Here is a 13,393-nt window from a genome sequence, read left to right as displayed (position 1 = left end):
GCTCAGTGGATAGAGCGTCGGCCTGGGGACTGAAGGGTCCCAGGTTCGATTCCGGTCAAGGGCATGTATCTGGGTTGCGGGCACATCCCCAGTGGGGGGATGTGCAGGAGGCAGCTGATGGATGTTTCTAACTCTCTCTCTCTCTCCCTTTCTCTCTGTAAAAAATCAATAAAATATATTTAAAAAAAAATAAAAAGTGGTTTAATCAAGACCAAATTTATTTCTTCCTTGGGCTTTTTAAGAAACAATAACTTTATTTCTAAGCCTACTCTATCATAGGGACTGTCTTCTTTGTAACAAACTCAGACACCAGCATCATTTCCACATTAACGATGTATGTAAATTCCTTTAGAGCTGGAAACCTGGAATTACTTGCAAAGGACAAAATATTTCTCAATCTTGTTTATTTGACCAAGCTCTTCAGTAGCTGTTTCAATTTGAATTAAACTTCAGTAAAATACAAGGAATTTAAAAGTCACACCATACTTTATACTAAAAGAATAAAGATTTTTATTAAGCATTGTAAGTTGCATTCAATAGCCTTCAATACACCACACCACAACCCATCTACAATCAGTCAAACCCAACAGCAGTTCATTCTTGCACAATCCATGAGTTAGGGCAAAACTCCCTTCAACTTACAGTAAGATCCTACTCAGGTCTTGCGGGCAGGGATTGGGGAATTACATCTCGTTTCTGATCACTAATGTGTGATGAAGAGCATCAGGAGAATTATATGAAAACGAATAAGAAGTGATTCTGATTTCAAAGTACATTGTTTGGAAACATTAACAAAAACATCAAAATGATATAAGTATACCTGCTTCTACTAAATTCTTGATGGGAAAGTTCTCAAGAACAAGCAATTTGTTTCCTGCTACAGAAGGGGGCGGGGGTTAAAGATCAAAGGGATTTTTTTTTGTTTTTCACAGAATTTCATATTTTGCTAATATGAAGGAATAAAACAGCAACAAAGAACAGTAATGCATACAGCAGTGAATACACCAGGGTAATGTTGATATTCGAAACAGCTAGATAATTTTGGGGTGTTTTAGAATAAATGCAACAGAGGTCAATAATCACAAAATTTTAAGGTTAGAGCAAGATCAGTCAATGACTAAACAGAGTTAACATCTTTTATAGAACTATTACTGATTATTAGCATTTTTGTTTTGCAAATGGGCACATACTGGTAAGAATGGAAGAAAGGACAATAACATGCATAATATTAACTACACACTTTAAAAATTATGAACCATGCAGAAGTTTAGCTCAAGTAGTAGCACTAATGGTCTACATTCGATTCAAAACCACATAGTTCATTGATCACAGATGCATGGTATTTAAGTCACAAAAAGTTTCAGAACACATTGTATTGATTTTGAAAGGTCATTTGTATCTTCTATGATTTCAACTTTATCTCCATTTAACTTGCTTGTAAAGTATGTATGATGTACTGTATATTTAAAATCAGCAGAACGGCAATATTACTCTATAATTTTTTGTTTTGATAGTTGCACTTTTTCTTTTAACACAAAAGAACCACATCAACAGTGATGAAATTTAAGTAAGAAAGAAAAACTGTGGTTGTGCCTTATTTCTTTCATAATCATAAAATCAAAGCCTTAAACAAAGCTTTCTTGTGAACAGTAATGCAAAATCAAAGATAATGGCATACATATGGTGCCAAATGCTAAAAATGATATTTTAAGCTATATATACTTAAAGACTGCCAAAATTTGTTTTCTTTATAGTTCAAGAAACACAACTATAGGCTTTTGTCATAACCAGTTTAAACTTTGTGTGTACTTCATTTTAAGAGTGGGAGTCAAATGCTCTTCATTTTCTTTCTCTCTTTTTGTTTATTGTAGCATTTTGACTACAACTGGTTAAAACTAAAAATGTGTTTTTTAAATCTCTGATATCAAAGAGGGATCCGAATTTCCAAAGTCCTCATTTTTCTCTTACGGAAAGGAAAAAATGTACATAACTGTAGGCTCTCTTTCTCTCCAGATATTCCTAAATCCTTACCCTTCCAGCATCCTTCACCCTCTATAAAAAATAAGTTTATTCTTCTTGCTTTAAGACAGCTGCCTCCAGAGCATCAGCTCCACGGCAAGCACTGTCTGTGCTTAGTGCATTTAAGTGAGGATTTGTATTGCACGTCTTAGAGTCATTGTTCAAGGCACTTTCCGAGTGGCTGGGGGCCCTGGTGTCGCCTGCACTCCCATTCATCTGGGAAGCTGGCTTCTCAGCCACCACTCCATTTTCAGCCAGGGACCCGTCTGAAGATATGGCGGAGGGCTTGGAGTCCCCGGATCGCGACTTCAGTTCTTTGGCCACTTCTTCTGCTGAAGCAGCATAAGGAGGCTTGCCCTGTTTAAAATGAATTACACAGCGATTAGCAACTCTTGATAAACAGTGGGAAACGGGGTGCTAACAAGGCCTAATGATACTCACTGCAGATTCAAGAATACAATACAGTGTATGTACTTTATTTTTTAAAATAGACTTTTATTTTTTATAACATTTTAATGTTTTTCTTGATTTTAGAGAGAGAGGAAGGGAGAGAGAAACATCAGTCAGTTGCCTCCTGCACGCATCCCAACTGGGAATTAAATCCACAACCTGGACATGTGCCCTGACCGGGAATCAAACCCACCACCTTTTGATGTTTGGGACAACGCTCCAACCAATGAGCCACACTGGCCAGGGCAGTGTATGTACTTTCCTCTACATTCTGTTATATACTCCATACACTCTGTAAGTCTGTATACACTCTCTGTACATTGTCATATACTCTACATACATCCTCTACACTGTAACATACTCTGTCTTCGCTTCTGATTGACCTGCATCTGGCAGAAGCTTCTCCATCTCAGCAGTTCCTCCTGTGTCCCCATCCCTCAACTTTCCTGTAGTTAATGTGCTGACGATGAGGGAGATCCCCACTTGAAGAGCACTGAGTCATTTAAAGTAAAAAAAGGTCCCTCAATAAGTCTACTCTGAAGTTTCAAACTATGCCTGTCCTGCACATGACCTCCAATGGGATATCTGCACATAACAGGCAGCGGGAACGTCCATTTCTATTGGGAAATGAAGAAATGACACAATCATTGCTGGGCAACCTCGGCAAGAAGGAAGTCTGCACTGATAATCGCTATATGTGTTTGTGGCTTATCTCTTCTGAAGGGGTCTCCCCCTCTTCCTAACAGATTTAAAAACAATTCTCTGGAAAAAAAATGAACATTGGGACTGACTCAGCACATTTCCTCTCTGTACGGAACCATGAAGACAGACTGAGCTCTTCCAGTTGCTTACTTCCTAGAGCATGGGTTTCTCAACCCGACATCATGGCATTTTGGACCTCATCATTCTGTCAGGGGCTGTCTGTGCACTGTAGGGAGGTGAGAAGCATGGCTGGCCTCTGCCCACACAAGTCCACAGCACTTGCAGCCAAGCTGTGACAATTACCCGTCTCTAAACACAGCCAGTGTCCCCTAGGGCTGACATGGACAGGGCTGAGACCCCTGTCAGAGACATTAATGGTCTTTACCTTCCAAAGGTCACTGTTCAGATAAGAAAACAGGGGCTCAGAATAGGTAAGCTGCTTGGAGGCCTTCCAGCTCCACATCCCATCCCCTTTCAACACAAGATGGTGATGCATCTAGTGCCTTCCAGTCCTTTCGACTCTGAGAATCGGGGTGTTTGGTTGAAAATAAAGACCACTGCTCAGCCCAAATGGAGGTGAAGATGCCCATCACCCTTGTATTAGGGACAATTCTTCTATACCCTCTGGGCTCCATATGTCCCACACTGTCTTCTCATTTTAGTTTTCAATCCTAGAATTCAGAAACACTGATATAAACTTTTCCAGAGGTCTATACTATAGTGATTTTCTTGGAACCTTGAGATAAATATAAAAATATAGGACAAATAAAATATAGGAGGGCTAAGTAGGGACAAAAAATGATACTGAAGATCTCCAGTACATGCTTTCAAACCTCAAAGCCTTCACTCAGTCTCTCAGGAAAAAGTCCACTTGCTGGACCAAGCACACACCTGTGATGGTACTAGCAGAGGTGGTGGGCAGCCCCTCACACCCTCACAGGCGCCTGCTGCAGGAACTGGGTCAGGGGCCCATTTGGTGGTGGTGGTGGTGTGTGCGTGCACAGAGGATGCAACAGGAATGAGAAGGAAAGCCAGCTTGTACTGCTCTCTACAGTCCATTCTTCCTGCAAACCGTGGACACTGTGAGGCGTGCCCCCACCAAGTGACCACAAGCACAGGGTGGCACTACCTGCTCTGCACACATCCTCTTAGAGCTGGCCCCACCAGGATGGCAACAACAGAGACAGGAGGACAGCTCAGAAACTCTCAGGAGACAAGCTGCCCTTCATTTTCTGTCCTTCTCAAGATACAAGAACACTAATGTCACCTAAAATGAGCAACCAAAAGTACCAAGGTGGAACCACACGTACCGCCATTATAGAAAAACTAGAGGCCTGGTGCACGAAGAGATTCGTGCAATAGGCCTTCCCTTCCTCTAGCTGCCGGCACCGGTTTTCCTCCAGCACCCGGGACCCAGGCCTTCACTCTGGCCAGAGCCTTTAGTCTCCACTGCTCCAGCCAGAGCCTTCAGTCTCCACTCCGCTGCTTCGCGCCTACATATGCAAATTAACCACCATCTTTGTTGGGTTAATTTGCATACTCTCCTGATTGTCTGATGAGCATAGCAGAGGGACAGTCAATTTACATGTTTGTCCATTATTAGGTAAGACTAGAGGCCTGGTGCACGGATTCGTGTACCGGTGTGTGTGTGTGTGTGGGGGGGGGGGTCTTCGGCCTGGCATGCGGACATCCCCCGAGGAGTCCTGGGTTGCAAGAGGGCGCAGGCCAGGCTGAGGGACCACACCGGGGCCGGGGAGGGACTGCGTGAGGGCTCCAGAGCGTGTCTAGCCCATCTCACCCAGTCCTGATTGGTCGGACCCCAGCAGCAAGCTAACCAACTGGTCAGAGCGTCTTCCCCCTGGTGGTCAGTGCACGTCATAGCGACTGGTTGAAAGGTAGGGAACAGCCTATTAGGCTTTTATTATATAGGATAAGGAAGGGACCAACATTCCTTTAGACCAGCGGTTTTCAAGCTGTGGGTCGCAACCCCTTTGGGGGGTCAAACGACCCTTTCACAGGGGTCACCTAAGACCATCGGAAAACACATATATCATTACATACTGTTTTTGTGATTAATCACTATGCTTTAATTATGTTCAATTTGTAACAATGAAATTGGGGGTCACCACAACATGAGGAACTGTATTAAAGGGTCACGGCATTAGGAAGGTTGAGTACCACTGCTTTAGACAATGAAATATGGCAGAAAGGCATGTCCATAAACGGCCAAGACTGCTTCCTCTGATTTCAAAATGGGTTGTGACAGGACAGGACATACACCGATCAAACCAAGAAAAGCTAGGAAGTGAGGTGAAAATTTTAGGGAAGAATTCAAAATAAGAAAAGATTATTCAAAAAAAAATGAAGACTAAACTAGAAGAAACACACCACATAACATTATAAAATACCCGAAGAAAGTGAAAAGGAAGAAAAGTTTTAAAATCAGAAACAAAGACAGAGAAATGCAAATCAAAACTACATTTGATACTACTTCATACCATCTGGGATGGCTAAACTCAAAGAAATAACAAAAAATGTTGCTGAGAATGTGGAGGAACCAGAACCCTTAGACATTTCTGATAGGAATAGAAAAAATGTGCAGCCACTTTGGAAAAACAGTTTGGTGGTTCCTCAATTAGTTAAATTTACCTACCACCCGAGAATTCACTTTTACCTATATACCCAAGAGAACTGAAAATGTGTACACACAAAAATGTGTCCATAATGACTTTAGTTAACTATACTCTATTGTACAGGTTGGGGCAAAAATGGGTTTATAGTTGTGAGTATACAAAACACAGAGTTTATTCTTATTTATTGTTTATATTACTTTTCATATGAACTATAAATCTACTTTTGCTCCACCCTGTATATTTGAAGGCTGCTAAGAGAGTAGATCTTAAAAGTTATTACAAAAAGAAAAACTTCTTTAATTATGTAAGATTATGGATTTTAACTAGAACTTAATGTGGTTATCAATTTGTAATACATATAAACTAGTGGCCCGGTGCACAGATTAATGCACATTGAAAAGGAATTTGGTGCAAGTGAACCAGATTCAGGGATGACAGGGTCCCAGCAACAACCTAACCTACCAGTTGGAGCATCTTCCCCCTGGTGGTCATTGTGCGTCATCGCTACCGGTCGAACGGCTGCTTAGGCTTTTGTATATGTAGACATTGAATCATTATGTTGTATACCTGAAACTATTCACAATAGCCTCAAAATAAAAACAACCTGAATGTCCACACACCGATAAATGGATAAACAAAGTGTGGTCCATGCACACAATAAAACAGTGATGGCGAACATTTTGAGCTCGGCGTGTCAGCGTTTTGAAAAACCCTAACTTAACTCTGGTGCCATATAGAAATTTTTTGATATTTGCAACCACAGTAAAACAAAGATGTATATTTTTGATATTTTATATATTTAAATGCTATTTAACAATGAAAAATCAACCAAGAAAATGAGTTCGTGTGTCACCTCTGACACGCGTGTCATAGGTTCGCCATCACTGCAATAGAACATAATAATGAAAGGGAATGAAGTGCTGGTGCATGCCCCTTATGCATTTACATGAAAGGTACAGACAGCAGATACATGGTTGTCAGGGGCAGAGGGAGTTTGGGGTGGGAGTAGTGACTGCTTATGACAGTGGTTCTCAACCTGTGGGTCGCAACCCCTTTGGCGGTCGAACGACCCTTTCACAGAGGTTGCCTAAGACCATCCTGCATATCAGATATTTACATTATGATTCATCACAGTAGCAACATTACAGTTATGAAGTAGCAATGAAAATAATCTTATGGTTGGGTTACAACATGAGGAACTGTATTTAAAGGGCCAGAAGGTTGAGAACCACTGGCTTATGAGTATGTGTTTCTTCCTAGAATGATAAACTACTTCATGACATTGAGAACTGTACACTTTAAACAGGTGAATTGTATGTTTTGTGAGATATATATATATATATAAAAAGGAAAAGATAAAAAATCAAGAGTGTGACAAACACTAAAGATGGACCCTGAGAACCAGGGTAACAGGAGCACCAGAGATTTTAAAAAGCAAAGAAAAAGCACAGAAATGAAAAACTAGTCATTCAAGAAAACTTCCTGATGCAAATCAAGATTTAAAGTTGTGTTTGAAAGAGCTTGTCCTGTACTGAGCACATGGACCCAGAGCAACCAGCAGCAGGACACATCACTAAACTTTGACAGAAAAAACAACATTTGGACATTTAAGTCAAAACAGCAAATGGCTTTAAAGGGAAAGACAATTAGATTACTATCAGTCTTTGACAGCAAAGCTTTATAACAGGAGAAAATGACACCACAGATGCTTTAAGATACTTGGGGAGCAAGATGTGAGTCAATGTTTTCAAGAACAGAATACCCTGCTTTAAGCTCTTCACTTTATGTTTCATTTTTACAAACTGAAGGCAAGACCCGTCCCCCCCCACCCCCGCCCCCAGCAAAAAGATGACAAATCTCTTTGTTGCGGTACTCACTTTATTGCAGCGGTCTAGAAAAAACCCCACAATATCTCCAAGGTATCACTATGTTAGGAAAACAATGACTAGTATTTTCAAACTGAGTATTTGTTCCCTAAGTCCTCACTGAGGAATATACTAGAGAAAAAGCATCAGAGGGACAAAATGGACCTGCAGACATAGGCTGTGGGTCCTGGATGCACAGATGTATGGAACCTGGACAGATGAAGCTAAAGGAAGATTGAAGCAGGTCACTGCTATAAGCTGAACAATGCAGGCAATAACCACAACTATTTTTTTTTAAATGCAAGAATTATAGGACATATGCCAACATTTTAGTTGTCCTCAGTGATGGTGTCGGTGATGGCAGTATTAATGTATTGAGCTGCCAGTGTGTACAATATGGAATCTACACTAACAAAAGACAAACATGCAAATTGACTGTACCTTTGCTACGCCTTAAGCCACATCCACCAGCCAATCAGAGCGACTATATGCAAATTAACTCAACCAAGATGGTGGCCGGCAGCCACAGAGCTGGAGCAAGCAGGAGACTTGGTTGCCCCAATGATGGAGGAAGCGAAGATTCCCAGCTGCCGTGGCAGCTCTGAGCTCCACTCAAAGCAACAAAGTTTCAATTATCGAAGGTAAATAAACCCCATATACCTGCTTTCAGCCGGCCGTGGCCATGGAGCTGGAGTGAGCAGGAGGCTTCCCTACCACCCGCCCTGGCTGGCTCTGAGCTCCTCTCAAGGCTACAAAGTTTCAATTACAGAAAGGTAAATAAATCCCATAATAATAATAATAATAATAATAATAGATAAAAAGGAGAGGCTGGGAGCTTCCATCGCCAGGGAGCTTGGCCAGACTGAAAATGGCCCTCAGCCCCTCACCCAGAATGGCCAGGCACCCCCACCCTGAAGGGGGTGTGACTAGCTGCAAACAGCCATCATCCCCTCACCCAGGCTGGCCAGGCAACCCAGTGGGGACCCCCACCCTGATCCAGGACACCCTTCAGGGCAAACCAGCCAGCCCCACCCATGCACCAGGCCTCTATCCTATATAGTAAAAGGGTAATATGCCTCCCAGCACTGGGATCAGCGGAGCCGTGAGGCCTCCCGGCACCGGGATCAGCATGACAGGGGGGAGCGCCTGAACCCCCTGATCGCCCTGCGGCTCTGTGTGTGATAGGGGGTGGAACCACAACCTTCCTATCCGCCCTGCTCTGTTCGTGACAGGGGAAAGCGCCCCAACCTTCTGATCAGCCCTGCTCTGTGCCTGATACGGGGGAGCTCCCCAACCTCCTGATCACCCTGCGGCTCTGTGTGTGACAGGGTGCGGCGCTCCAACCCCCTTATCGGCCCTGCTCTGTGGGTGATAGAGGGCGGCGCCCCAACCCCCCGCCCCCCACGGTCCCCTGCTCTGTGTGTGATGGGATAGAGCCATAACCTCCCCATCGGCCCTGCCCTGAGTGTGACAGTGGCAGCGACCCAACCCCCTGATCGGCCCTGCTCTGTGTGTGACAGGGGGCGGCGCCCCAACTCCCCAATCAGCCCTGCTCTGAGCCCGACCAGGGGCTGCACCTAGGGATTGGGCCTGCCCTCTGCCACCCGGGAGCAGGCCTAAGCCAGCAGGGCGTTATCTCCTGAGGGGTCCCAGACTGCGAGAGGGCACAGGCTGGGCTGAGGTAGCCCTCCTTCCCCACCGAGTGCACAAATTTTTGTGCACTGGGCCTCTAGTAAATAAATAAAAAGAAATGATGGGTTGAGCACATCTTCGTTCTGCAATCCCTAGTGAATGAATGGTCTAGTTCAGTGGTTGGCAAACTGTGGCTCGTGAGCCACATGCATCTCTTTGGCCCCTTGAGTGTGGCCATGAAGTTTCAATCACACTGTACGTGTGCACCCACACGTGGTATTTTGTGCAAGAGCCACACTCAAGGGGCCACAGTTTGCCAACCACTGGTCTCGTCATTGAGGTACCAAGAAGGTCCAACACATAAAAATAGACAAGCAGACACGAAAGCAGGCATCTGTCGGATAAACCCGAGAACGAGGCAGCACTCAGGCCCAGCTACTGGCGTATGAGAAAGAGTAAGCAGAGCTGCACGGAGTGTACGTGTACACTCAGCCGAATCCAGTCTGTCATGGAATGCCTGGGCTGTGCTTCCAAGGGTAAGTGAAGGACAAGAAAGGGAGAGACTGAAACAGCAACCAAAGAAAATGAACAAAACTCTACTGTGCCTAGGGACAACACACAAGAGTAAAACCACAGAGAACAGGTCTGGGTCGTGATTATTTTGGGTGGAGGGAGGAGGGAGGATTTGGGATAAGGAGTGAGGGGCTCTCAGTATGGCTGGTGATGCGCTTCATCACATAGTGATGGCACATGAGTATTTGCCTTATAACTAATTAAGCTACACATCTGTTTTGTGCAGTTTTTGAGAATTTATTGGACTGTTAAACTAGAATTCCCTTATGCTGGGTCACAAATTCACTGTACGCACTAACTTCTATTAACTAACTGGTAGCCTGCATTTTCTAATGTTTTCTGACTTACCTAAGAAAGTTCTCAAGGTATGTTTTATATTAGTGTATAAGCAACGTGTGGACAGCCCCTACTACCAGCTCGGGAAAGGCCCTGTCATCCACTAAGGAGGACAAGAACACCACAAGGGCCATTTTCACAGAAGAGCTCTGGGCTGGAGCCACAGGAAGGCTGTGGTCCCTCTCCTAGACCGGCTGAGAGGCTGAGGGTGCTTTTGGCTCAAAATGCACCTGTGCGAAGGCAGAGGCCGACGGAACCAAGCCCCACCCCTTGCTAGATGCTGTGCTGCAAGGGGCTGCCTGCGTCCCACCCTCAGGAAAGAGACTGGCTCTGTACTCGATTTGTTTGATGTATTTCACTGAAACAAGTGGCCAAGGTGCTAAGATCACCTGGTAAAGACAGTTTTACCTTCTGTTGGCCAATTAAGTTTCTAAATATGGGTTATTAATATATTAGTCACAAGAGTGCACGCCTTTTTTTTTTTTTTTAATCCTCGAATCCTCACCGGAGGGTATTTTTCCATTGATTTTTAGAGAGTAGAAAGGAGGGGGAAAGACAGAGAGAAACATCGATGTGCGAGAGACACATTGATTAGTTGCCTCCCTCATGTGCCCTGATCAGGACCAGGGATTGAGATCGCAACCGAGGTACATGCCCTTGACCACAATCGAACCCAGGACCCTTGAGTCCGAAGGACAACATTCTATCCAGTGAGCCAAACCAGGGCAAGTGTGCACTACTCTTAATGTTTACAGGAATGGCATCGGAATAAACTGTACACTGTGATTAAATACCATAATTCAAGAAGTGGGACGACATACTACAGTGTTAAAGCTGACTGGTATCATTCTCAAGAAGAAATTCACCAGGATCCAGATTCTATCATCCAAAGCGGAAGCATGTTCCAGTCTTTCCTGAAGACAAAGACGTGACCTGTTTCCTCTTGGGATTATCCTTTAAGCAGCACAGCATCCAGCAAGGGGTGGGATGAGAAGTTAGTCAAGATGGTCCAGGAGAAGGAGAAAAAGAGACCTCCTGTCCAGCACCGACAGTAAGGATTTCCTTTTTAAATCCTAAATGCTATTTACCTAATAATGTTTCCTAATATAAACACCATTAAGGGCCCTGGATTATTCTCCGTAAATCCCTACAAGCAGCTGTTCACCTGAGTACAAACCTAATGGAAATGATGTGAGGGACTTACAGGGGTGAGCACCACATGCCACCATCACGACAGATGTTCCATAGAAGGAGCCCAACAACACCCGGCCCCTCTGGATACCGGCACTAAAACATTAGCCTGGAAGACAGACATTAGGGAGTAACCACCACCAGCATTATGTCGTGTTATTACCTGAATCGCACCCTGGTTTTTGTAACCTCTGCCATAGTACCTCCCACCTCTTCCAAATGTTCTGATCACGGGGGTGGAAATAACTCCTCTTGGACGCCTGAAGAATAAATAGGACAAAAGCAGAAAGCCTTGAATCTGTTACAAACAACACTTAAACCATTTAAAATAATATCAAATGAATTTAAAGGTGTCTAATCTTATGCTATAGGAAGCACTGAGTTTATTAAATCATGGGCATGCCAAAGATTAATTCCAAGGAATAAATCTTATTTTTCTTGGTTCATATCCAATGCATGCAATTTGAAAAAATAATACGTTTCAAACATACTACTGTTTTAAACATTTATAAATGACTAATTGAATAATGTATGGATAATCATTTGACAAATAGTTACATAAAGGTATATATAATGCAATCCTATATAATCACTATGAATAATAAAGAGTGTATTTAGTGATATAAAAATGTTTCTAGTAAACTGAAAAACAAATAAGAGGCTGTTTTTTAATTTCTAGAAATACATGTTCATTGATCAGCACTTACCCTCTTGCTGGTCCTCCAACAGAAACGACCTGTAGGGGGAAAGGCCCTCGGCCCCCGCGGCCCCGTCTGCTCCCAGCCCAGTGGCCGACCACGGTGCCAGCTATTTCTAGCTTCCCTCCCTGAGAAGGTATAGGTTGGATTCCTACACAAAAAATAGACAAAAAACAAAAACCCTTTAAAAATCCCAGGATTAAGAATGGCAAAGAAAAAAGAAAAACAGGGAAACATTTTCCTTTCAGTTGTGGTTTATGTTTCGCACGAAGCCCTTCCACTTGCTTTGTGAAGGCTTCTTGTGGACTATCTAAGTCACATCGTTTGATCTTAATGGCGTAGCTGTTGTTACAAATACACCTGACAGTAAGACAAATGTGTTGGCTACTCAAAGGACCCATGATAACGAAATAGGTTACCACTGAGGAGTGCAAGACCGAACTGCATTCCATCAAGTGCTGCCCTGGCTGCAGATGGCACGGCTTCTATCTATTATCTTCTTTTTGGATAATTACTTCAAAGTTTACTACTTTAATCAAACATTATGGAAATTAATGAGTAAACAGAGCCTGTTATTTTTTTTTATTGGATTGTTAAATTAGAATTCCCTTATTCTGGGTCACAAATTCACTGTATGCACTAACTTCTATTAATTATTGGTAGCCTGCATATTCTAAGGTTTTCTGACTTACCTAAGAACATTCTTAAATAATTAATTAACTGTTAGCAAAATTTCTGATAAAAACAAAATAAACCAGGACCTCAAGCATCTTACTTTCTGGAAGATGGAATGGACTGTAATAAACTCTCATCATCTAGGTGTTGGCCATGTGATTTAGCAGCCAGGCAGTGCTGTCCAGCAAAATATATGATAAGCCTTACATTTTCTACTAGCCACATTACAAAAATACAAAGAAATATATGAAATCAGTATTAATAATATCTATTTTATCTCAATATATCTAAAATAATATTTCAACATGTAATCAATATAAAAAACTATTAATGAGATAATTTGCTTTGTTTTTTCCATATTAAATCTTTAAAGTACATTTTTCACTTAGAACATAGCTCAAGTGCTTGAGAGCCACAGGTGGCCAGTGACTCTACACTGGACAGTGCAGATCTGAGTTCCAGACACAATCTGGAGAAGTTAGGAGGCAGGCTCTTCTTGTCATTTCACCCTAAGGTTCCCCTGACCCCCATGATCCCCCGACTGCAGGCTAGCAAGAGATTCCAGTCCAGGGCCATGAGGAGCAGAAGCCAACTGTGAACCAGAGCACACCTCACTGTG

The 13,393-nt window shown here is 43.0% G+C and overlaps 1 protein-coding gene across 1 annotated transcript in view; it reads right to left on the bottom strand.

Moving 5' to 3' along the window:
• Positions 1-392: 392 nt before the first annotated feature.
• FAM120A (family with sequence similarity 120 member A) overlaps positions 393-13,393 on the bottom strand; it is a gene marked incomplete at its 5' end in the record, with an annotated part of 110,809 nt that continues 97,808 nt past the window's right edge. Inside the window, 3 exons of the mRNA XM_081103522.1 lie at positions 393-2,376; positions 11,565-11,661; positions 12,109-12,250. Coding sequence (XP_080959648.1) covers positions 2,068-2,376; positions 11,565-11,661; positions 12,109-12,250 — 548 coding nt within the window. The 3' untranslated portion in view covers positions 393-2,067. The remainder of the gene's footprint in view (positions 2,377-11,564; positions 11,662-12,108; positions 12,251-13,393) is intronic.

The sequence above is a fragment of the Myotis nattereri genome (assembly GCF_964212035.1).
Source record: "Myotis nattereri genome assembly, chromosome: 12".
Taxonomy (NCBI): Eukaryota; Metazoa; Chordata; class Mammalia; order Chiroptera; family Vespertilionidae; genus Myotis; species Myotis nattereri.
This window is presented reverse-complemented; position numbering and strand designations above follow the sequence as displayed.